The 23,442-nt window shown below is 47.3% G+C and overlaps 1 protein-coding gene across 8 annotated transcripts in view; it reads left to right on the plus strand.

Moving 5' to 3' along the window:
- Nucleotides 1-21,683, plus strand: part of CSAD (cysteine sulfinic acid decarboxylase) — a 27,385-nt gene extending 5,702 nt beyond the window's left edge. For 5 of the 8 annotated variants that reach the window (XM_070789025.1, XM_070789024.1, XM_070789028.1 and 2 more), the window contains exons 2-15: nucleotides 10,665-10,801; nucleotides 11,089-11,215; nucleotides 11,293-11,383; nucleotides 11,715-11,821; nucleotides 12,252-12,367; nucleotides 13,053-13,132; nucleotides 13,445-13,499; nucleotides 18,184-18,300; nucleotides 18,376-18,440; nucleotides 18,727-18,808; nucleotides 19,207-19,406; nucleotides 19,540-19,591; nucleotides 19,741-19,830; nucleotides 20,912-21,683. In XM_070789025.1, coding sequence (XP_070645126.1) covers nucleotides 10,676-10,801; nucleotides 11,089-11,215; nucleotides 11,293-11,383; nucleotides 11,715-11,821; nucleotides 12,252-12,367; nucleotides 13,053-13,132; nucleotides 13,445-13,499; nucleotides 18,184-18,300; nucleotides 18,376-18,440; nucleotides 18,727-18,808; nucleotides 19,207-19,406; nucleotides 19,540-19,591; nucleotides 19,741-19,830; nucleotides 20,912-21,085 — 1,482 coding nt within the window. In that variant the 5' untranslated portion in view covers nucleotides 10,665-10,675 and the 3' untranslated portion in view covers nucleotides 21,086-21,683. Of the gene's footprint in view, nucleotides 1-9,809; nucleotides 10,426-10,664; nucleotides 10,802-11,086; nucleotides 11,216-11,292; nucleotides 11,384-11,714; nucleotides 11,822-12,251; nucleotides 12,368-13,052; nucleotides 13,133-13,444; nucleotides 13,500-18,183; nucleotides 18,301-18,375; nucleotides 18,441-18,726; nucleotides 18,809-19,206; nucleotides 19,407-19,539; nucleotides 19,592-19,740; nucleotides 19,831-20,911 lie in introns of those variants that run through there. The other 3 variants (XM_070789026.1, XM_070789031.1, XM_070789030.1) reach the window with 3 other exon arrangements.
- The last annotated feature ends 1,759 nt before the right edge of the window (nucleotides 21,684-23,442 follow it).

Below are 23,442 nucleotides of genomic sequence, written 5' to 3' on the forward strand. Positions count from 1 at the left end.
GTTGCAGAGTTGGACACGACTAAGCATACATGCACGCATGGTTTACGTAAGGAAGCATAAGACTTAGACCTCTCCCCGCCCAGGAATTTACAGTCTTTCAGAAGGGCAGAAGACACTGTACACACAAGAACTGGAACCACTATTAACGTGGGGGTGGAGTCAGTGGAGTAATAGGTAGACAGAGGTCAGTGTTTTCACCTTCTAACAATAAATAAACCTGACTGAAAGTGCTTTAAGAAGCACGTGCCCTAATCCCTTTGCCCTCATGCAGGCTTCCTCCTGGGCAGCCTTCCTCAGCTTCCTTGGTACACCCTACCTTCAGGCCCACCCCATCACTTTTTCAAGTTGTGTTTTAATGATTACCGATTAGATTGGTCTTTTCAGATTAGTCTTTTCCTGCTCCAGCTCTCTATCACCTTAAGGAGGGTCGGAGTGTTTTCTCTTTGAAGGCTGCCCTGGGCCAATTGAGTGGAGTTAACCAGCCTTCCCTTTCTCTAGGGAGCGAGCGTGCCTTAATTTTACGCACTGGCCTCCCTCGTGACTTGTTAGCTGAAGTGAGCAAAGCAGACACACAGCATCTGGGGCAGTGCCAGGCAGCAGATACTCAGTCGCTGTTGAACTAGCTGAACCCGTTCCTCTCTCAGAGCCAGTTGGGCTGCATAGTAGAAATGAGCGGTATTGGCTACGCTGGTCACCTGGTAGACCTTTTAGATGGGAGTGAATTTTAGGAGTTAGGAAACCACACGATGTAATGGGGTCATTGCTTGAGCCTGGTATACAGTTTGGAATTTTTGTTGCCCCTTCATTCCTTTTTTTATGTTGCTTAAAAATAATCTTTAATTATGTAAGTCAATGGAATTATCACAGAAAATTATAAAAATATAGAAGTACATAAATAAGAAAATGAAAAATTGTCTATAATCCCAATACCTAGAAATAACCACAGTTAATATTTTAAAGACTTCTCCAGTTTTTTAAAAAAATGCATGGGGAGTGACTGCTAATAGATAGGGGGTTTCTTTTGGGGATGATGACAATGTTCTTGATAGTGTGATCCATGCACAACTTTGTGACTATACTAAAAAGTACTGAATTGTACATTTGAAAAGGGTGAACTTTGTGGTATGTGAATCATATCTCAATAAAGCTCTTATATTTAAAAAAACACTTGTAGGTGTGTACACATAGTATTGTTTTATAAACTGAGAGAAAGTGCATATACTATGCTCCTTTGCTGCTAAATGTTTCAGCATATGTTTCCAAAGAATAAGAACATTCTCTTCCATAACTGCAATGCAGAGATCAAGCCATTCACAGATTCCACCAGTTCTTCCAGTGACTTTCTTTACAGCAGTTTCTTTTTCTTCCTTGTCCAGGAACCCATTTAAGATCATGTGTTCCTTTTGGTTGTAATGTCTCTGCTGCTGCTGCTGCTAAGTCGCTTCAGTCATGTCCAACTCTGTGGGACCCCATAGACGGCAGCCCACCAGGCTGTGCTGTCCCTGGGATTCTCCAGGCAAGAACACTGGAGTGGGGTGCCATTTCCTTCTCCAGTGCATGAAAGTGAAAAGTGAAAGTGAAGTCGCTCAGTCACATCCGACTTGTAGCGACCCCATGGACTGCAGCCCACCAGGCTCCTCCATCCATGGGATTTTTCTAGGCAAGAGTACTGGAGTGGCTTGCCATTGCCTTCTCCGTGTAATGTCTCTAGTTTCCTTCAATCTGGAACAGCTCCTTAGTTTTTCTTTGATTTTCATGATACTGACATTTTTGAAGATTACAGGCTACGTTGTTTTGTAGAATGATCCTCAATTTAGATATGTTTCCTCATAGTTAAATTCAGATGGTGCATTTTTGGCAGCAGTGATGCTGAGAGCTTTTCCATCCCTCATGTCAGGAGACCCACGATGACTGTCTGCCCCACAATTGGTGATGTTATCCTCAATTACTTGGGTAAGGTGGTATTCATCAGGTTTCTCTGCTGTAAAGTTACCACTTCTTTTTAAAGTGCTTTTAAGGAAAAGAATTTTACAACATTACCCAGAAGAAAAAGCTTTATCCAGGTTTTAGTGTTGTGCTGATGTTTTGAATGAGAGAGAAAGACAAAGTAACCTTTGAAGATTTTTAAATATAAAGGAAAAAAATCAAGGAGGAGGAGGAGGGAGGCGCTCAGTTGGAGTTTAGGTTTCAGAAGATGATACCATTCGTGTAACCAGGGAACTCGAGGACAAGAGAAGATTTGAGAAGGCCGATATCGAGTCCACTTTTGGACCATTTGAGTGTGAAGTCCTGTGAGACTTCCACATTAGGCAGGTGGCATCGTGGGTCTGGGCTGGTGAGAGAGCTCGTGGATGGAGGAGTCACCAGCCTGTAGCCCTGGGAGTGGATGAGTGTCCAGGGAGAGGTGCAGAACACAAATGAAAGAGGTCCTGGAGTAGAACCCTGAGCGGCTCTCAAGGGAGGGCCAGAGGAAGGTGAAGGGGCAAAGAGAACTAAGGGAATGCTCAGGAGTAGTCACATGCAAGCCAGTGAAAGAAAATATTTCAAGATGGAATGCAAACGGTATCTAATGGCCCCAGAGGGGTCATGTAGGATAAAGATGATATGTATCCATTAGATTTGGATGCAGGGACATTCTCGGTGGCCTTGAAGGTGGAAGCTGCATGGTAGTGGGCTCAGGAAAGTGTGAGAGGAAAGAAATGGAGTGGAGCTAACTGTTTTAAGAAGGTTGGTTGAGAAGAGGAGGTAGCTGGAGTTGGGAACACGTGAGAGGTTTAGACAATTTAAAATGCTGTGATAAAGAGGTAGTGGGAAGGAGAGTTGAAGAAATGGGAGGGGGTAATCAAGAGGGTATCCATGAAGGAAGAGGAGAGAAAGTCTTTAGATCAGTGGTTCCAACTCAGACGTCTACAGGGCCAGGTTGGTAAAGCAGATGAGTGAGGTGGGCTATCTGGGCTAAGGGGAAACAATGCAAAATCCTAAGGGCCTGGGGCTAGTTGTGAGGATTGTCAACCATCGCCCCGCGCTTTGCAGTGCCTACTTCTGGGAGGATTACACATCCTTACCCCACTCACCCCGGGGCTTGTTTTGGTCAACTGGATTTGACCAGATGTGCCACGTGCCAGGTCTGAGCTGAAGTTTTGGGAGTTGATGCATGGTGTTCTCTGCCTTTTGCTTTTTTCCTTTCTGCAGTGAGAATGTTGTGTCCCCAGTAGGGGCTGTTCCTTCAGCCTGGGTGTTGGAATAAAGGTACATGAATCAGAGCTATAGCTAATCCAGTGTAAGCCATGAAAGAGAAATAAATCTCTGTGGTAAAGCAGTGTTTGTTTGTTCTTTTTGCTGTGCCATGAGGCCTGGGGGATTTTAGTTCCCCAACCAGGGCACGCCTGCAGTGGGAGCACCAAGTCTTAACCCCTGGACTGCCAAGGAGGTCTCAAGGCAGTGGAGTTCTGAATCCATTATTGACCACAGCGAAACTAATACAGGAGTTCCACTAAAACTATATTAAGGTAATTTTTACTTCTACAGTTTAAAAAATTCAGAAGTTTGACAGCACACTCTTAACTGAGGCTGAGAACACAGGCTGTTTCATACATTTGGTATCACTTCATGGATGTTGGCAATGCTTACTGAGGTTACAAATGCAGGTGGCTGTAGTCAAAAAGCGGAGAAGGCAATGGCACCCCACTCCAGTACTCTTGCCTGGAAAATCCCATGGACGGAGGAGCCTGGTAGGCTGCAGTCCATGGGGTCGCTAAGAGTCGGACATGACTGAGCGACTTCACTTTTACTTTTCACTTTCATGCATTGAAGAAGGAAATGGCACCCCACTCCAGTGTTCTTGCCTGGAGAATCCCAGGGACGGGGGAGCCTGGTGGGCTGCCGTCTATGGGGTCGCACAGAGTCGGACACGACTGAAGTGACTTAGCAGTAGTCAAAAAGACAGACAATAACAAGTCTGGCAAGTTTGCGGAGAAATGCAAACCCTCGTGGCAATATAAAATAGTGTAGCTACTTTAGAAAACATGTCAGCAGTTCCTCAAAAAGTTAAATGTAAAGTGTGTGTGTGTGTGTGTGTGTGTGTGTGCGTGTGTGTGTGTTCAGTCGCTCAGTCACGTCTGACTCTGTGTGACCCTATGGACCTCAGCCTGCCAGGGTCCTCTGTCCATGGGATTTTCCCAGGCAAGCATACTGCAGTGAGTTGCCGTTTCCTTCTCCAGGGGATCTTTCCGACCCAGGGATCAAACCCATATCTCCTGCGGCTCCTGCATTAGCAGGGGGATTCTTTACTGCTGAGCCACCAGGGAAGCCTGGAATGTATATACCAGACACTGAATAAATACTAGAGAAAGGAAGGGCTCCAGAGTGCAGGTGACAGAAAGAGTGAGTTTGAATGGCTTTTTATTTGCTATGAGAAATTTGAAGTGAGAGGGAAACGGAGAAGATTGATGGGTCAGTCATTTGAGAGGTGTGGAAAATTTTGAAATAATAGCTCCAGAGACTGGAGGTAGGGCTGTCAATAGCAGAATAGTAATGTTCCAGGCAGTGCTGTGTGTTCAGTCAAGTAGAGTCACTGCTGCTTTTTGCCTCTGAAGATGGTCACTACCCTCGTTACAGTCCTGGGAATTCCCTTCACCTCTCTCCTGTGTTGGGCAAAATTTGACGTGGTCTGATTCTCTGTCCTTTGTCCATGACCTGCTTTGGTGTGTTTGTTTAGTCTTGTCTCTGGAAGTCTTTGGATCCTCCGTTGTTCTGAAACAGTATTATAATCTGTCTTTCTGTTGGTCATTCAGTGGATCTTTTTGGTCTATCCTTCGGTTCTATAAAGTTTTTCTTTTTTAAAATTTTTATTGTTTTCCTCCTTTTTCCCCCCGCCCCTTCTCTTTCTGTAACTTCTGTTAGTTGACTCTTGAGACTTTTGGAGTGATCTTTTCTAAAGTTCTTTTCTCTTTTACTGCCCATCTTTTTATATTTTATCTGCTGTGTGATTTTCTTGACCTTGTCATTTCAGTTGTCATAGTTTTAAAACTCTAGAGCTTCTGCTTCTCTGTGTAGCAATCTATTTTTCTTAGTGGATTCAGTATCTTCTGTTTCCTTCTGCTTCCTGTGTTTCTCCTCTTCTACCAAATGCCAGTTTCTCTGTTTTTGCTTCTGTGGTTCACATTAGGGGCTTTCCTCAAATGTCCTGTGGTCCCGGACTGTCTGCTTTCATTTAAGAGTGAGGCACTAAGGCATACTGAAGGCCCAAGTGCATGTAGGACGTATTTATTGGGTTGTGAGCATCATGGACTAGGTGATTGGTCAAGGACTGAAGAGTCTCATTGAGGTCAGTGTCTCCAGAGAGGGAACGCTGTGTAGTCTCCTGGAAGCTTTACCTCTGGCCGCTGACTCTGATCACTGGTTGGGAGAAAGGAGTTGACTCCATAGGTTATTTCCTCCTAATCTTTTCCTTACAGTGCTTCGTCCTCACCTCCTGCTGTGCTTGACATCCTTAAGTCCCAGACTTTCAGTTTCTCTACTTCCAGCTTCTTTGGAATCTGGTGGAGGAGAGGGGAGTCACTTGGCTGAATGGGCAGGGGAGGAGAGTGAGGGTCTAAATGTTCCTTTTAGAAATTTTCATCTAATTTTCATGTTTTTAGTTGTGCTTCTCCGTCCTGTCTTCCAGGATACCTAGCGTTGTAAATTCCTAAGCCTTTCTGGGCCTTTGCCCTAATAATCAGTTTATATCCCTCTGGCATAGCCCCCTACAGATAGACTGACTTTGACTTTCTGTTATTCGCTGAACCAGTTACCACTTCTCATCTGCTTTCTCTCCTCTACAGTTATTGACATCTCTCACCTCCTGTCTCTGTTTTATTCTTCAGGATTTAAAATTCCACTGATGTAATTTTAGTGGGGTTTCAGGAAGGAGTAGTGGTAAACATATGTGTTTAATCTGCCATGTTTAATTGGAATGAGCACAGAGACCATGAATTTATAGCAAAACCAATTTGAATGTTTAGGTGGTTTTTCACTAGCAGAATCCACAGTCCGGGTGGATTTGGTAAGAGAAGGACTGGCCAGCTGGAGTGGGATCCTGCCAGGTGAGTTCGGTGGAAGGACATTAGGGCTAGGGAGTTGAGGATTTTGGACAAAGGGTGGTTGAAGCAGCGGACTGTGCACCCCGGGCTGTGTAAATAAAGGAAAGAAAGATACAGACGAGTCGATGGTTGGAGGAATTTATGAACTGGAGATCCTGTGAAGTCAGAAAAACTTGTCAGTTTCCAAATGAACCCTACTTGGCCCTTGCAGCATCTTTTCAGCCAGGGGTGAAAGCGCCCTCCCTAAGTGTATTCTTGTTTCTTGGCTTTGTTATTCTATTTTAGGGGTTAATGTCCCTCTTGCTTCACCACTTCTTCCCACCATTGCTTTTTAAAAAGAAGACTGTGTGTGGGCAAGGGCTGTTCCCTTCCTCACGTCCCCAGGACAGGATTCTGTACGGAGTGTGAGGGCACGGATGCCTCATCTCCCCATTACCCCTGGAGGAAACTGGGCGTTCAGAGCCCTCACCTTTTGTTTCTTTCTTACAAGCTATTTTTTTAATTTATTTTTTATTTTTGACCGTGCTGGGTCTTCATTGTGGTGCAGGCTTTTGTCTAGTTGCAGCAAGCGAGGGCTGCTCTCTTGTTGCAGCGCTTGGGCTTCTCATTGCAGTGGCTTCGCTTGTTGCAGAGCACAGGCTCTAGCGCACGCGGCTTCCTCAGTTGCAGTTCCTGGGCTCTGAAGCCCAGGCTCAGTGGTTGTGGCACATGGGCTTCGTTGCTCTGAGGCATGTGGAATCTTCCTGGATCAGGGATCAAACCAGTGTCTCCTGCATTGGCAGGCAGATTCTTTACCACTGAATCACCAGGGAAGCCCCCACCTTTCATTTCTGAGCAGTAACTTTGGTCAGATGGATACAGAAGGGCCCGGGTGGACAGCCACGTCTTCCATGCAGACCTCTCTTCAGAGCTTTGGAAAGAGCCCCCGTCCAGGCTGGGGTCTCCCTTTCTTCACCAGTCGTTCCCTCCTTGCAGCCTGTTTTTTGCCCTACTGGCCTGCTTGCCATATCCAATGGCTTGAGCTGATCAACACCAGCAGATGTCTTGGTGGTTCTCTCTTTGAAGCCCTTATTTCATAGCAACAGGCCCTGAGGTGTCCTCACTCCTGGCCCAGAGGTGTTTGCACCACAGCAAGCTCTGGCTGAGGGAGCCCTGTGTGAGGCTGTGGAGCATGGCAAATTAGGATGGGGGCTTCAAAGTCCAGAGCCAACTCAAGACACATGCTGGCTGTGTGACCTGGACAGGTTATATCCATACTGTCTCTGAAATCTGTTACCTCATTTTTTAATAAAATTTTCTTATTGGAGTGTAGTTTGTTTATAATGTTGTGTTAGTTTCGGATGTTCGGTTCATTCAGTCATGTCCGACTCTTTGCGACCCCATGGACTGCAGCACACCAGGTTTCCGTGTCTGTCACCAGCTCCCGGAGCTTGCTCAAGCTCATGTCCATCGATGATGCCATCCAATCATCTCATCCTCTGTCGTCCCCTTCTCCTCCTGCCTTCAGTCTTTCCCAGAATCAGGGTCTTTTCCAGTAAGTCAATTCTTCCCATCAGGTGGCCAGAGTACTGGAGCTTCAGCTTCAGCATCAGTCCTTCCAATGAATATTCAGTACTGATCTCCTTTAGGATGGACTGGTTGGATCTCCTTGCAGTCCAAGGGACTCTGAAGAGTCTTCTCCAACACCACAGTTAAAAAGCATCAATTTTTCAGCACTCAGCTTTCTTTATGGTCCAGTTCTCACATCCATACTTGACTCCTGGAAAAATCATAGCTTTAACTAGATGGACCTTTGCTGATAAAGTAATATCTTTGCTTTTTAATATGCTCTCTAGGTTTGTCATAGCTTTTCTTCCAGTTCTCCAGGCAAGAATACTGGAGTGGGTTGCCATTCCCTTCTCCAAGGGATATTCCCCACCCAGGAATCGAACCCAGGTCTCCTGCATCGCAGGCAGATTCTTTACCATCTGAGCCACCAGGGAAGCCCTAGTTTCAGGTGTGAATCTTATATATGTGTATAAGATTCAGAAGTGAATCTTATACACATAAATATATATTCACTCTTTTTTTAAAAAATAGGATTCTTTTTCCCATGTAGGCCGTTAGAGAGTATGAATAGAGTTCTCTGTGCTATGCAGAAGGTTATTGTTGGTTATCTATTTTGTATATAGTAGTATGTATATGTCAGTCCCAACCTCACAATTTATCCCTCCCCTGCCGCATTTCCTCATCTTTAAATGTGGGTCATAAGCTTACCCTCGATGACTGTGAAGGTTAGACTGATGCATGTTAAGTTCAGAGTGAGGCATGTGGTGAATACTTCTATGGGGCCTATTTTTACCAGCCTCTGCACCTGAAATGCCCCATCAGGGGAGCCAGAGTGAGCGCTGATGAGGGATCGAGTCTCGTTCTCAAGGCTGGCCTGCTCCTCTGGTTTCCCCAAACCCAATCTACTGGGGAGAAGTCTAAGCTGGTTCCTTGGGGTCCAGTGGCTTCTGACAATGGATTGTGTCAGATCAGTCCACTTTGAGGTTGGTTCCTCCTTTCCATGTTTTCTGGATCTTCTTGCCTCCTCATTTGGGGGTTCCCTAGGCCTTGGTTTTGCCCCTCTCTCCCTGGCCATGTCTCTGAGCATTCTCTCCCCTGGGGGAATGGAGCCTATCACCAGGCTTCGGTTATACCCCAGCTCCCAAGGGTGCTTTTCTCTCACATCTCATCAGAGCACTGGACCTGACTTCCTCCCAAATGAGTGTTTGTAGCCCCAGTCTCCTCCACTTGGTTGGGTATTTCCAAGAAATAACAATTTTGCTTTCCATCTAGCTTCCGCTTTGCGCATCCCTGTTTTTCTTAGGGGCACTGTTCTTTTTCCTGGGGCTTAAAGCCCCAGGGTCTTCTTTGACCCTTCCCTCCCCTCCAATGTAGATTCCGTAAGTGTTGAACTGAGCGTAAACCGGCAAGTGGTTAAGCCTGCATGCTCCTCTGCCTGTCCTTTCCTACCCACATCTCCCTTGTTCACACGTGGGTCACCTCTTTCCTGGCTCACACCAATGGCCTGTTCATTCTTCCTCGTCCGGCTGCCATATGCTGGTCTTCTGAGCGCGTCATTTTCATCATGTTAACTCACCACGAAATCTTTCAACGGCTTTCCATTTTCTGCAGATAAAATCTAGATTCCTGGCCTGGCTGGTACTCAAGGCTGTCCATAACTCTTGCAGCCCTGCCCCCCTCGCCTTTCTCTCCATCATGTCCTTGCAGATCTTTCCAGTGGCCAGGTGCCTTCACGGACCCGAGAATCAACCACACTCACCCCCAGTGTCAGCTCGTGGCCTTCCTCCCCTGGCCCTGCATGCCTCCTATTCCTTCAAGACACAGCCCCAGTTCCCCTGCAGATCTTCCCCTGTCTTCAGCCTTCATCCCTCTCCTCTTCTCCTGAGTGGCGCTGGGGGTCAGCATCTAGATGGTGCCGCCTCCACCCGCACCCTGGTGTGAGCACAGTTGGTGCTTACTTTAGACAGCCACTCCCTGTTTCTTGAGCGGCTCAGCCTGCAAGGCACAGGACTCTACTTGTTTATCGCACTGCTACCCTCAGTGTGACTGTCTTTCTTCCTCCTCTTCAAAGGAGAGGGCTTTAGAAATCAGGACAGTTCTGAGAAGACTCCAGGGGTTGGGATGCAAAGAGATTGGTCTCTGAAAGTGAAAGTTGCTCAGTTGTGTCCAACTCTTTGCGACCCCATGGACTGTAGAGTCCATGGAATTCTTCAGGCCAAAATATTGGAGTGGTTAGGCATTCCCTTCTCCAAGGGGTCTTCCCAACCCAGGGATTGAACCCAGGTCTTCAGCACTGCAGGCGGATTCTTTACCCGTTGAGCCACCTCTGAGGCCTGCCTAAACCATTTTACCTCCCTAGTCTTGTTCAGGTCGCTCCCCACCTCAGCCTCTAGGGTCAGCTGCTGCAGTTTCCTGCCTCTGCCCCACTCCCCGCTCTTATCTCTTAGCCGAGCAGCCCTCTCTCATCCCCTCTCCAGGCCCTTGGGTTCCGGTGGGAAGTCCGATGTCCTGCTGGGTCTCCTCTCTGCTCCCCTCCAGCCTGAAGTGGAGGTGGCACTTGTTTCTGCCTTATATCTTCTCTCCTCACTTCATCGTGTCAGCTAACGATTATTCAGGAAACTTATCTCAACCTGCTGGCCCTGTCCCAAATCTTTAGGGCAAGGGTCATGAGAGTGATGTCACGGTCATGTGATTGCTGCCTATACCTTGCCCCCTCTGCTTCCCTGGTCCTAACACTCTAAAAAGCCAACTGTGTCCCCTGCCTCCAGTTTATCTGGACAGAGACCAGAGCAGAAAGGTAAGCTTCTCACCTTTGCCTTCGGTGAACAGGGGCCACTGGATTCTACCTGCTTAGCACTAATCTCCTTTTTCTTTCCCGCCCATCTCTGCCGACTCTCTCCCTGGACGCTCTCACTTGCCCTTACCTGTACAGTGAAGGCTGGGCCTTAGGCCCATTCTGGAGTTGAGGAATGCATTAGATTAGGTCTGGGTGGGGTCCACAGGCTGAGTAGGGAATAACTCCTGCTCTGCTCACAGATTTTCTCCTGATGGCTGACTCTCAACCTCTCCTCTCCCTTGATGGGGACCCTGTGGCTGCAGAAGCCTTGCTCCAGGACGTGTTTGGGATTGTGGTGGATGAGGTCATTCGAAAAGGGACCAGTGCCTCCGAGAAGGTGGGTCTTTGCTCCCTCTTCCTCCTCCTGTCCGTCAAACCTGACTCAGACATTTCCCCCTCTGTCCAGGCTTCTCCCCAGAACCCATCACCGCCTCACTGTGTGCCTCAGGGATTGCATGCTGGATCAGACTGTGTTTATTTATCCTTGTTCATGTGCTGCGTGGAAAACATTCCAAACTGGTGTTGAGTGCCAGTTTGTGGTGTCTATTGTCTGTTGAGATGTGGTTTGAGCAGCCAGTTGGTTGCGTGCCTCGGTGCCCCCGGAGTCTCCTGCTGCTCTCCTAGGTCTGTGAGTGGAAGGAGCCCGAGGAGCTGAAGCAACTGCTAGACTTGGAGCTGCGGCACGAGGGCGAGTCACAGGAGCAGATCCTGGAGCACTGCCGGGCCGTGATCCGCTATAGCGTGAAGACCTGTGCGTGTGGGGCTTGGGGGAGGCATGTCTGGAATTTGTGCCCAGATCCACTCTGAGCCTGCGTCCCCCTTCTCCAGGTCACCCTCGTTTCTTCAACCAGCTCTTCTCAGGGTTGGATCCCCATGCCCTGGCCGGGCGCATTGTCACAGAGAGCCTCAACACCAGCCAGTGAGCCATCCCAGGACCCCCGCCCTCCACCCCACAAAGGATTTGGGTTTGCGGGAGACAGACCCCAGGAGCAGGATAGGAGAATGGTGTCTGCCCCCGTCTCTTTTCGGGGAATCTCTGCTGGCAGAGTCTTTCCCCTCCTACCCATTCGGGTTTCCTTTCCCAAACTTTCTCTTGTATCCCGGCTCCAGTGTTTTCTCATTCTTTCTTTCCTGGTTCTTTGTCACCAGCCCAGCTGTCTCTTCAGCCCTTCCTTTCACTCACACTCTCCACCTCCTCTGAGAGTCCCTCCCAGTCTCTTTCCCACTCTCATCATTCCCTCTCCTGGCAGGTACACGTACGAAATCGCCCCTGTGTTTGTCCTCATGGAGGAGGAGGTGCTGAAGAAACTCCGGGCCCTGGTGGGCTGGAGCTCTGGGGATGGGGTCTTCTGCCCTGGTATGTGAAGAGGAGGGGGCCTTTTCGAGAGTTCCTCCTCCCCCGCCATCCTCTTTCTCTGGGTTGGCTGGGAGGGGTGATTCTCCTTTGTTTCTTCTCCAACTGGGTTTGGGCCAAAGCAGAGAGAAGCTGCCCAGTCCCCTGTATCCTCGTGTTTGCCAAACAGTCCATGGGATTGGTGCCTGCCGTCCTGGTGGGGGGTGGGAGTGGCTCCTGGATCGGCCCAGGGTGAGGAGCAGGGGTGATCAGGAGATCTGCAGATCCTGCCATTCTGGGTCACCAGCATGCCATTTGTCAAGTCCTCGGAACCCGTGGCCCGGTAGCCAGTCACTTGTGCTTCTGGGTGGAGAGATCAGGAGAGCCAAGCTCCAGTTTGCCAAGCTCCCACTGCCACTCCCTCTCGCCACCACCCCTTCCTTCCCTGTGACAGGTGGCTCCATCTCCAACATGTATGCAGTGAACCTGGCCCGCTATCAGCGATACCCAGACTGCAAACAGAGGGGCCTCCGGGCACTGCCGCCCCTGGCCCTCTTCACATCGAAAGAGGTGGGAAGAGGCACAGGCCTACCCTGGGCTCCCGATTCTAATGTCCAGCCAGCTGAGTCCGGGACCCGTGACTCAGCCTGCCCAGACCCTTCTCTGAGGCTGACCTGCCCCATAGGTGGATGTGCTTCCTTCCACCAGAGGGGCTGTGTAAGGGCCCTTGTCACCTTGCCTGCTGTCTGGGGTAGCGGAGGGGCATCCAGCGCAGTGTGCACGGTCCACACCCTTTCTCCTGAGAGTGTGGTCCATGGGCCAGTGGCATCACTATCACTTCTTGTTTCTTGTTGTTTAGTCACTAAGTTGTGTCCGACTCTTTGCAATCCTGTGGACTGTAGCCCGCCAGGCTCCTCTGGCCGTGGGATTTTTTAGGCAAGAATACTGGAATGGGTTGCCATTTCCTTCTCCAGGGGATCTTTCCCACGCAGGGATCAAACCCGTGTCTCCTGCAATGCAGGCATATTCTTTACCACGGAGCCACCAGGGAAGATCAGTATCACTTGGGAGCTTGTTAGAAATGCAGAATCTTTGGCCCCCGTGCAGACCTACTGAATATGAATCTGCATCTTTACCAGACACACTGGTGATTTGTAGGCATGTGAATGTTTGAGAAGCCCTGGTCTACAGGGTCTCAACCATTTAACCAGTCTCTTTCCTCCCCACCCTCCCTGCCCTCTTCCTTCCCCCGCAGTGTCATTACTCCATCAAGAAAGGAGCCGCTTTTCTGGGACTTGGCACCGACAGTGTCCGAGTGGTCAAGGCAGATGAGAGGTGAAGGTCCTTCTGTCTGCGTGGCTCAGACCCAGCCTGGCACAACATGTCTTCCCCTTGCCAGAAGCTCTGGCCTTGGGCCCACACCCTGGCGGACTTCTCTCCCCGCTCTCTTCCCTCCGAGCTGCCTCTTCTGTCTGCCAGTGCCTGCTGGAGTCTCCGCCCTGTCCCCTGAGATCTGTTTACCCCTCTTAGGGAAAATCAACATTGTGGCCTCCGCATTGCTAACCACATGTTACCCTGCTCTTGAAAGTTCTGCCGCCTAGCCTAGAGAATCTATTACTTCTCTACCCACTCAGTTTTCTCTTCTAGAGGGAAAATGATCCCTGAGGATCTGGAGAGGCAGATCAGCTTGGCTAAGGCCGAGGTGAGTGAGTGAAAGGCGCTGGGGCAGTGGAGCGGGGCCCCTCTGCTCCTTTCTTGGAGGGTCTTTGACTGGCCCTGCTCAAGGCTCCCCTCCTCCCTCCCCCTGCACTCTGTGCCTGTCTTCCCTGGCGGGCTGAAGTGATCCCTCCCTCCCGAGTGATCCCAGTCCTGCTGAGACCCACAAGCAGGATCAGACCCTGGGACAAGGGCAGAACTGAGTCTCTGAGTAGAGTCCCAAGGAGCACTGCAGGGAGGATGTTGGGGACCTGGAGGGTAGCACAGAAGGTTTCTGTGAGTTGGGAGGGTCTGTGCAGGGCGAGCAGCGTGGACTTGGAGTGATGGGAGGTGTGGAGGCCCCTTCACCTGGGGGACACAGAGATACTGCAGCCATCTTAGAGGGCATTTCAGCACTGTCTGTACCATTTTTAAATGTATCTGTCATGGGAAATAGATGGGGAAACAGTGTCAGACTTTATTTTTCTGGGCTCCAGAATCACTACAGATGGTGACTGCAGCCATGAAATTAAAAAACGCTTACTCCTTGGAAGGAAAGTTATGACCAACCTAGATAACATATTCAAAAGCAGAGACATTACTTTGCCAACAAAGGTTCGTCTAGTCAAGGCTATGGTTTTTCCTGTGGTCATGTATGGATGTGAGAGTTGGACTGTGAAGAAGGCTGAGTGCCGAAGAATTGAGGCTTTTGAACTGTGGTGTTGGAGAAGACTCTTGAGAGTCCCTTGGACTGCAAGGAGATCCAATCAGTCCATTCTGAAGGAGATCAGCCCTGGGATTTCTTTGGAAGGAATGATGCTGAAGCTGAAACTCCAGTACTTTGGCCACCTCCTGCAAAGAGTTGACTTATTGGAAAAGACTCTGATGCTAGGAGGGATTGAGGGCAGGAGGAGAAGGGGACGACAGAAGATGAGATGGCTGGATGGCATCACTGACTCGATGGACGTGAGTCTGAGTGAACTCCGGGAGTTGGTGATGGACAGGGAGGCCTGGTGTGCTGCGATTCATGGGGTCGCAAAGAGTCGGACCCGACTGAGCGACTGATCTGATCTGATCCACTGACTCAGAGTCCTACTACTAGGATTAGCCTATAAATGTTCATTACAAAGTGCTTAGAATTGTGTGCACTGGGGCAAAGTATAAAATTTTAAAAAACATTTTAGTATTCATCAGTAGATAAATTACAGTGTATCTGTGTCAGTTTCTTCCTTTGCAACATGAGCATGATATAGAACTAATCAGAGTTGTTACAAGGCTGAAATTAATAGTATGTAAAGCACATGAAAATGCCTCAACTATGTACTTTAAGTATAAATTTTAAAAATATGTTTATATCGCCACATGCAAATAGTTGCAGCACCATTTTTTTTTAAACTTTATTTTGTATTGGCATATAGCCAGTTAACAATGCTGTGATCAGATCAGATGAGATCAGTCGCTCAGTCGGGTCCGACTCTTTGCGACCCCATGAATCGCAGCACGCCAGGCCTCCCTGTCCATCACCAACTCCCAGAGTTCACTCAGACTCACATCCATCGAGTCAGTGATACCATCCAGCCATCTCATCCTCTGTCATCCCCTTCTCCTCTTGCCCCCAATCCCTCCTAGCATCAGAGTCTTTTCCAATGAGTCAACTCTTTGCAGGAGGTGGCCAAAGTACTGGAGTTTCAGCTTCAGCATCATTCCTTCCAAAGAAATCCCAGGGCTGATCTCCTTCAGAATGGACTGGTTGGATCTCCTTGCAGTCCAAGGGACTCTCAAGAGTCTTCTCCAACACCACAGTTCAAAAGCATCAATTCTTCGGCGCTCAGCCTTCTTCACAGTCCAACTCTCACATCCATACATGACCACAGGAAAAGCCATAGCCTTGACTAGACGAACCTTTGGAATGCTGTGATAGTTTCACGTAAATAGCAAAGGGATTTAGCCGTACAGATACATGTATCCATTCTCCCCCAAACTCCTTTCCTGTCCATGCTGTCACTTAGCATTGAGCAGAGTTCAGTCAGTCCTTGTTGGTTATCCATTGTAAATATAGCTGTGTGCACATGTCCATCCCAAACTCTGTCATCCTCCTTCCCCCATCCCCAGCAACCATAAGTTTGTTCTCTAAGTCTATGCGTCTCTTTCTGTTTTGTAAGTTTATTTGCATCATCTCTTTTTAGATTCCTCGTATAAGGGATGTCATGGGGTATTTCTTTTTCTCTGTCTGACTTACTTCATTCAGTATGACGATCTCTGGGTCCATCCATGTTGTTGCAAGTGGCATCATTTCATCCTTTTAATGGCTGAGTAATATTCCATTGTATACATGTACCACATCTTCTTTATCCATTCCTCTGTCGATGGACATTTAGGTTGCTTCCATGTCTTGGCTATTGTAAATAATGTGCAGCACCAGTTTTTGAAAATGTCTGTTTTTCCCCAGCGAATTGTCTTGGCATCCTTGTTAAAACCCAAAGAGTGTTTAAGTGTGAGGATTTATTTCTAGACTCTCAGTCTATTCCATTGATCTGCATGGCTATCCTATTGACCACACTGTCTTAGTGTAGCTTTGTAGTAAATTTTAAAATCAGTGTTTGTGAGTCCTCCAACTTTGTTCTTTGTCAGGATGGTTTTGGCTTTCTAGGTCCCTTAAATTTCCACTTGAATTTTAGGCTCAGCTTGTCAATTTCTGCTAAGAAACCAGTTGGGATTTTGATAGGGATGTGTTCAATTTGTGGATCCATGAACATGGAATGCCTCTGTTTATTTAGGTCTTCTTTTATTTCTTTTCAACAATGCCTTGTAGTTTTCACAGTATCTGTTTTGCATTTCTTTTGTTGAATTAATTCCTAAGTATTTTGTTATTTTCAGTGTTCTTATAAATGAAATTTTCTTGTTCCCATTTTTGATTGTTTGTTTCTAATGTGTAAAAATACAACTGATTTTTGAATATTGATCTTGTACTCTGCAAATTTGTTAAACTCATTTATTAATTCTCAGTCTTTTTAATGGGTTCCTTAGGATTTTCTAGATATAATATGTTATCTGTAAATACAGATAATTTGCTTTTTTCCTTTTTAATATGGATGCCTCTTATTAAAAAAAAAACTTAATTTTCTCTTTAATCACAAACTAGACAAGATTGGCATTAACGCTGTTTCATTTATTTGGCTGTGTCAGATCTCTGTTGTGGTTCGAGGTTCCTCTCTAGCTGTGGCACAGGAGCTGTAGAGCATGTGGGCTCAGCGGGCTCAGTAGTCACAGTGCACTGACTTCATTGCCTGTGGCATCTGGGATCTTCGTTCCTGGGCCAGGGATTGAACCCATGTCCCCTGTATTGGAAGGCGGATTCTTAACCGCTGGAATACCAGGAAAGTCCCTGGATGCCTTTTATTTTTTGTTTTAATTTTTTTTAACCTAATTGCCCTGCTAGAACCTCAGCACCGAGTTGAATAGATATGAGGAGAGGAGAGTGAACATCCTTATCTTGTTCCTGGTCTTAGGGGGAAGGCTTTCAGTCTTTCACCATTGAGTGTGATGTTAGCTGTGAGTTTTTTGGTAGTTGCCCTTTATCAGGTTAAGAACATTCCCTTCAAATCCTCTTTTTTTTTTTTTTCCTGAATGTTTTTATTGTGAGGATTTTGTCAAATGTTTTTGTATGTCCACTGAGATGATCACTATACCACATTGAGATGTGGGGGTTTTTTCCCTTTATTTTATTGATAGGATATATTAATTGATTTTTGGATGTTAAACCAAACTTGCACTCTTGGGAAAAATCCCACTTTGTCATGGTATATGATTCTTTTTCTGTGTTGCTGATTTGGGCTTGCTAGTGTTTTGTACTCTTTCCTGGAAAATCCCATGGATGGAGGAGCCTGGTAGGCTGCAGTCCATGGGGTCGCTAAGAGTCGGAGACGACTGAGCAACTTCACTTTCACTTTTCACTTTCATGCATTGGAGAAGGAAATGGCAACCCACTCCAGTGTCCTTGCCTGGAGAATCCCAGGGACGGGGGAGCCTGGTGGGCTGCCGTCTCTGGGGTCGCACAGAGTCGGACACGACTGAAGCGACTTAGCAGCAGCAGCAGCAGCAGCAGTGTTTTGTAGATTTTTATGTCTTTATTTAGAAGAGATATATTCTATATTTTTCTTGTGATATTTTGTCAGTTTTGGTATCTGGGTAAAACTCATTTCATAGGATGAATTCAGAAGTGTTCCTTCCTCTTCTGTTTGTTTTGTAAGTTAATGAAGAGCTGGTATCAGTTCTTAAATGTTTTGTAGAACTCATCAGTGAAGCCATCTGGGCCTGCACTTTTCTTTGTAGTAGTTTTTTTAATACTAATTCAATTTCTGCGTAAATTTTATACTATTAGAATATTTAAAATAGTATTTTGATCTTCAGTAAGACATTCAACTTTTTTGAAAGAGTATAAGCTTTGGAGATAGACTATTAGACAGACCTAGGTTTAAATTCTATCTCTGGAGTTGCAGCTCGGGGCCAAGTTTCTTAACACCTCTGAACCGTAGTGTCCTCACTTGCAAATTGAAAGGGGCAGTAACACATAGTAAGGTTGCCAGGGCCCGGGTCAGGCCTGTGAAGAGTTTCTAGAGCTCAGCGCCAGGCTCTGGATAGCTCTCCAGATGAGTTCTCAGCCTTGGGCTCCCTCTTCATTCTTGCCACAGGGTGCCGTGCCATTCCTGGTCAGTGCCACCTCTGGTACTACAGTGCTGGGGGCCTTTGACCCCCTGGAGGCAATCGCAGATGTGTGCCAGCATCACGGGCTGTGGCTGCATGTGGACGTGAGTTGGGACGGGCCTAAGAATGGGGTGGGCTGGGCCAAGGCCAAGGCCCATATTGCTCCTTCCGCTCCACAGGCTGCCTGGGGTGGAAGCGTCCTGCTGTCACAGACACATAGACATCTCCTGGCTGGGATCCAGAGGTGCGTATGGCCCCCACACCCTGACCTGCACCCTTCAAATCCTTGATCCAGAGAACACTCTTGGGCCAGGGAGCTCAGATGGGAATAGGGGAAGGAGGCTGGTGGGAGGGAAGTGGGAGAGATGATTGATTGGGGCTGGGATATTAGACATCAGATTTGGGAATTCTCCTCTGGGTTGAGGTGAGACCAAAGCCCCTTTTACTGGAGATCTGGAAAGGGTGGGGAGGCTCTAATTGGGCAGCTTGACTGGGAGCTGGCTGACCCTACTTTGCTCTGCCCACCCCAGGGCTGACTCCGTGGCCTGGAATCCCCACAAGCTCCTCTCCACAGGCCTGCAGTGCTCAGCTCTTCTTCTCCGGGACACCTCGGTAGGTCTGCTCCTGCCCTGAACCTCTGTTTTCTCTTCTGTCTCACCTGGGGGGAGCTTCAGGCCTTAACCATAGTTTCCTTACCATCCCATCTGAAGCTGATTATCTGTGACTACCCTAATCCCCGGTAGTGGGCTCTCTCACTCCCCCTGTCTTCAGGCAAAGGAAAAACTTCCCAACAAAAGTATAATCAGAGGGATCCTGGGTCATTTGGGAACTCTTGAGTGTTGGAAGAAAACCCAGAGAAAGGGTTTCAGTAAGCCGGCAGCCATCCCATCAGTGCTGCCTGATTCCAGGGAAAGAAACATGTGGACTGAGCTAAGAAGTCACCCAGCGCAGCCCTGGGGGGAAGCTCGTGGGGTAGGGGGAGAGTCTGACTGTCCCCCCACCCTCCGCAGAACCTGCTCAAGCGCTGTCACGGGTCCCAGGCCAGCTACCTCTTCCAGCAGGACAAGTTCTACGATGTGGCTCTGGACACGGGAGACAAGGTGGTGCAGTGTGGCCGGCGTGTGGACTGTCTGAAGCTGTGGCTCATGTGGAAGGCACAGGGCGAGCAGGGGCTGCAGCGCCGTGTGGACCAGGCCTTTGCCCTTGCCCGGTAGGAGTGGGCACTACAGCCCTGCGCCCCTTGCCTGCTCTCAGTGTCCTCTTGGTTCACCCTCTCTGTCGCTTCTGTTTCTGTATTTCTGCCTTTTCTCCTCCACCCATGATTTCTCACTCTCTGATCACAGGTACCTGGTGGAGGAGCTGAAGAAGCGGGAGGGATTTGAGTTGGTCATGGAGGTATGACCCACCCTGTGCTCTTCTGCATCCTCCGGCCCCCTGCCCCCAGCCTGTGTCTCACGCCAAACCCTGATGGGAGAAGAGGGGCGGTGAGAGGGGAACGGCCCCTCTTCCTCTGCTTACACCTTCCCCCTGTTTATTCCTCCCAGCCTGAATTTGTCAATGTGTGTTTCTGGTTCGTGCCCCCGAGTCTGCGCGGGAAGAAGGGGAGTCCAGATTACAGTGAAAGGCTGTCTAAGGTAGGCTTTCTCCCTGCTCTGGTTAACCAGTGCAGCTGGTGCGTTTCCGCCCCCTGCTGGCTGTAAGCGGCATGGCAGCCACCTTTGCTAGTCTCTTGCTCTGATGTGGGGACAGTGAACCAGAAGATGACACCCGCTTGTCCCCACTTCTGTGAGCCTGGGGGATGGAGGATAAGGTATGCTTCTATAAAGGAAGAAGAAGACAGAGAGGGACATTACAGAAGTCACCAGTGTGCAGTACATAGACTGGCTGTGTGGGGCGTTCTGGGAGCTGAGTGAGGCAGAAAAGTCTCAGTTTTACTCACTGATACCGGGTACAGAACAACCCTGTCAGGCCAGGAGATATGTCCTGGCCCCTAAGGTTAGATCGGTACTAGGGGCGGCAGATGATCCAAAAGGACAAGAATATTCTCACCCTTAAAGTAAAGTAGCTCAGTCGTGTCTGACTCTCTACGACCCTATGGACTGTAGCCTTGCAGGCTCCTCCGTCCATGGGATTTTCCAGGCAAGAATACTGGAGTGGGTTGCTGTTTTCCTCTCCAGGGGATCTTCCTGACCCAGGGATTGAACTCAGGCCTCCCGCATTGTGGGCAGACTTTTTACCATCTGAGCCACCAGGGAATCTCACTCTTAAGGAGTCACTCATTTAGAAAACAAGCATTACCTATTTGAAACCAGTGTGTTCAAGGCAATCTTGGAAATTATATATTGGATCACAGGGTGCAGATAAAAAATGTTATAGGAATTCAGAGAGGGGAGAAGAAGGTGTCAAGGATGATGAAGGCTTGAAGTTAGACTGAAAAAGCAGTGGTTGAGATTCAGCGAAAAGTCAGGATTTAGCAGAAAATGGCCCATGTGACAACTTGGAGAATGATGAGATGGAGAAGAATGCAGGAGGTAGAGAAGGTCCAGTGGGCCAGGTGTGGTGGCAAAGGTAAATAAACTGGGGCCACGGTCAGAATCCAGGCAGTGAGTTGCTGTCTCTGGAAGGCAGCTAGGTGGAGAGAGATGCAAGTGGGGGAACCCATCCCTTCCCCTGACCCCAGGCTGCAGCTAAAGGGTCCCTCCTCTCCTCCCGCAGGTAGCCCCAATCCTCAAGGAGCGCATGGTGAGGAAGGGTTCCATGATGATTGGCTACCAGCCCCATGGTACCCGGAGCAACTTCTTTCGCATGGTTGTGGCCAACCCTGCACTGACACGGGCTGATATGGACTTCCTGCTGAACGAGCTGGAACGGCTGGGCCAGGATCTCTGAGTCGCTCCACCTTGCTGCTGGCCTGGGCCCCTCCCCCCAGCCTCGCCATCTCCCTGAATCTCCTCCCTACCTTCTCAAGAAGAAACTCACTAGGAAACAAAGCTGCCTTCATTTTTATGTGCTTTGACCCGCTAGCTCTCCTGTAAATTTTGGGCTGGCCAAAAAGTTGGTTCTGGTTTTTCCTCATAACATCTTATGGAAACACCCAAATGAACTTTTTGGCCAACCCAATATTTTATATTAAGAGGATGTTTAAATAAATGGTATGATATCTATATGGTAGAATATTACTCTGCCATTTAAATTGTATTTACAAAGAGGACTTTTATAGATAGGAGAAAAATAATTTTAATACAATGTTATGTTGAGAAAGCTGGATATGACTGTATATATGGTAATATCTGACCTGTATTCAAAAATACATAGGAAAAGACTGATGAGATGGAATATGCCAAAATATTAATAGTTTTACCTGGGGTGGGATTATAAGCAGTTTGAAAATGAACTTCTTTATGCTTTTTGTGCTCCCTGCTTTTATGATATAATGAATATCTATTATGTTTATAATAGGAAAATAATTAAAAAATTTTCAGCCATATTATTTAGATATATTGTAAAGTTTGTTACCTTTCAACAAAATAGTGGGGAATGCAAATTCATTAAAAAGGTATACTAGAGGCTAAAAATAGGGGAAAAGTTTCCCAGAAATCTTGAGTGGGAGGAGAAAGCCCAAAAGTGGAGTTGCTCTGAAGTTAATTGTACTTTAATGACACTAAAAATAAAATGGGCACCGATTGTCTCTTGAGACCAGAACCTTGTCCACTAATCACTCTTAAAAAAATCTTCACATACACCAAAAAGGTAAGAATCTTCCCTTTCTAATTTAAACAACAGAAACCAAGCTGGGAAAAAAAAAAAAAAAAAACAACCCAGTGACGAAACCAGCCACTGTTATGTCTTCTATTATTGCTATTTTCTTACATAAAAACATCCATTTAACACTTAAAATCCTAGGCTGGTGTTGCTTCTCAGCCACTTTTTTGGAAAGCGGCATTTAGCTACACAAGTTATTCAGGACAAGTGGCAAGTCTTCCAGAACTTTCTGTTATTTCCAATTCCTAAAAATACCATTTATGAAAACAATAACGTGGTCATGTAAAAGTCATCCAAAATTATTTGAAGAGGCAAATACAGACTGTACAAACCATAGTAAAAGAACATCCAAATCTCCAACCCAATTCTTTTGACCATTTGGGGGAAAAAAGACTTTCTATTCATAAATTACTAATAATTTCCCTATAAACTTGTTATTTTTGTTATAAATGATATCTAATTTCTTCCAAATAATAAATTTGTTTTAAGAGTACTAGTAATCTGAGCTCCAAGCCCTAATCTTAAAGAGTTATTTATCTGAAAAATGTCTTAAACACTGTAAAAGCAAACTAAAAAAAAAATCCCTGTTTTTCAACTCAAAACCAGAAAGCAAAAAAAAAAAATCTTCAAATTTCTTGACTCACCTCCATCAGCAAAGTATCTTTTAAGGCTAGAAAGATAGGACATAAAATCAATCACGTATTTTTCTCCAGCTTTATGAAACTGATTCTTATTTCCTCCATTCCCAAAATTCAGCCTCAAAATCTGGATACAATATGGTGACCTCTTTCTTTCTTCTTCTCCCATCCACAGTTACTGAGCTCCCGCTGTGTGGTAATTCCTTTCCCTGCCTTCCAAGAGCTACCTACTAAGATTGAAGCAGTCATTCCTCAACTGAGGCCTGTCCCTGCTCCAGGGCCTTGGCGCTGCTGTCCCCTTTGGCCTCAGTGTTCACCCGTCGACGTGGTTCTCGCTCCCTCATTGCTTTTAGATTTTTGTTCAGATGTTATATCCTTAGTGAAGCCTTCCTTGAATTCTTTATTTGAAATTACATTTTCACCCTCTATTCTTTTATCTCCCCTGTTTTTCTCTATAGCATGTATAAGCATCTGGCATACACTAACTAATTAATTAACTTATTTACTTACTTCCCCTGACCCAGCAACACCTCCGTCCCTGTGGGTCTCACCCAACTGGAATGTCAGCTCTGGGAGCAGAGATTTTGTATCACTGCCTCCCAAACTGGAGTCTAGTACTTCCCAGGTGGGTAATGTTGAGTGAGTGTTTAATGAACTCCAGGTACTCGTTGACTTGCTCTCAGTTACATAACTGTTTTAAAAAATTTATTTGACTGTGTGGGGTATTAGTTGTGGCACGTGGGATCTAGTTCCCTGACCAGGGATTGAACCCAGGCCCCCTACATTGGGAGCTCGGACCTTACCTACTGGACCACCAGAGAAGTCCCCAGTCACGTAACTTTTAAG

This window comes from Bos indicus, chromosome 5 (genome assembly GCF_029378745.1).
Source record: "Bos indicus isolate NIAB-ARS_2022 breed Sahiwal x Tharparkar chromosome 5, NIAB-ARS_B.indTharparkar_mat_pri_1.0, whole genome shotgun sequence".
NCBI classification, from domain to species: domain Eukaryota; kingdom Metazoa; phylum Chordata; class Mammalia; order Artiodactyla; family Bovidae; genus Bos; species Bos indicus.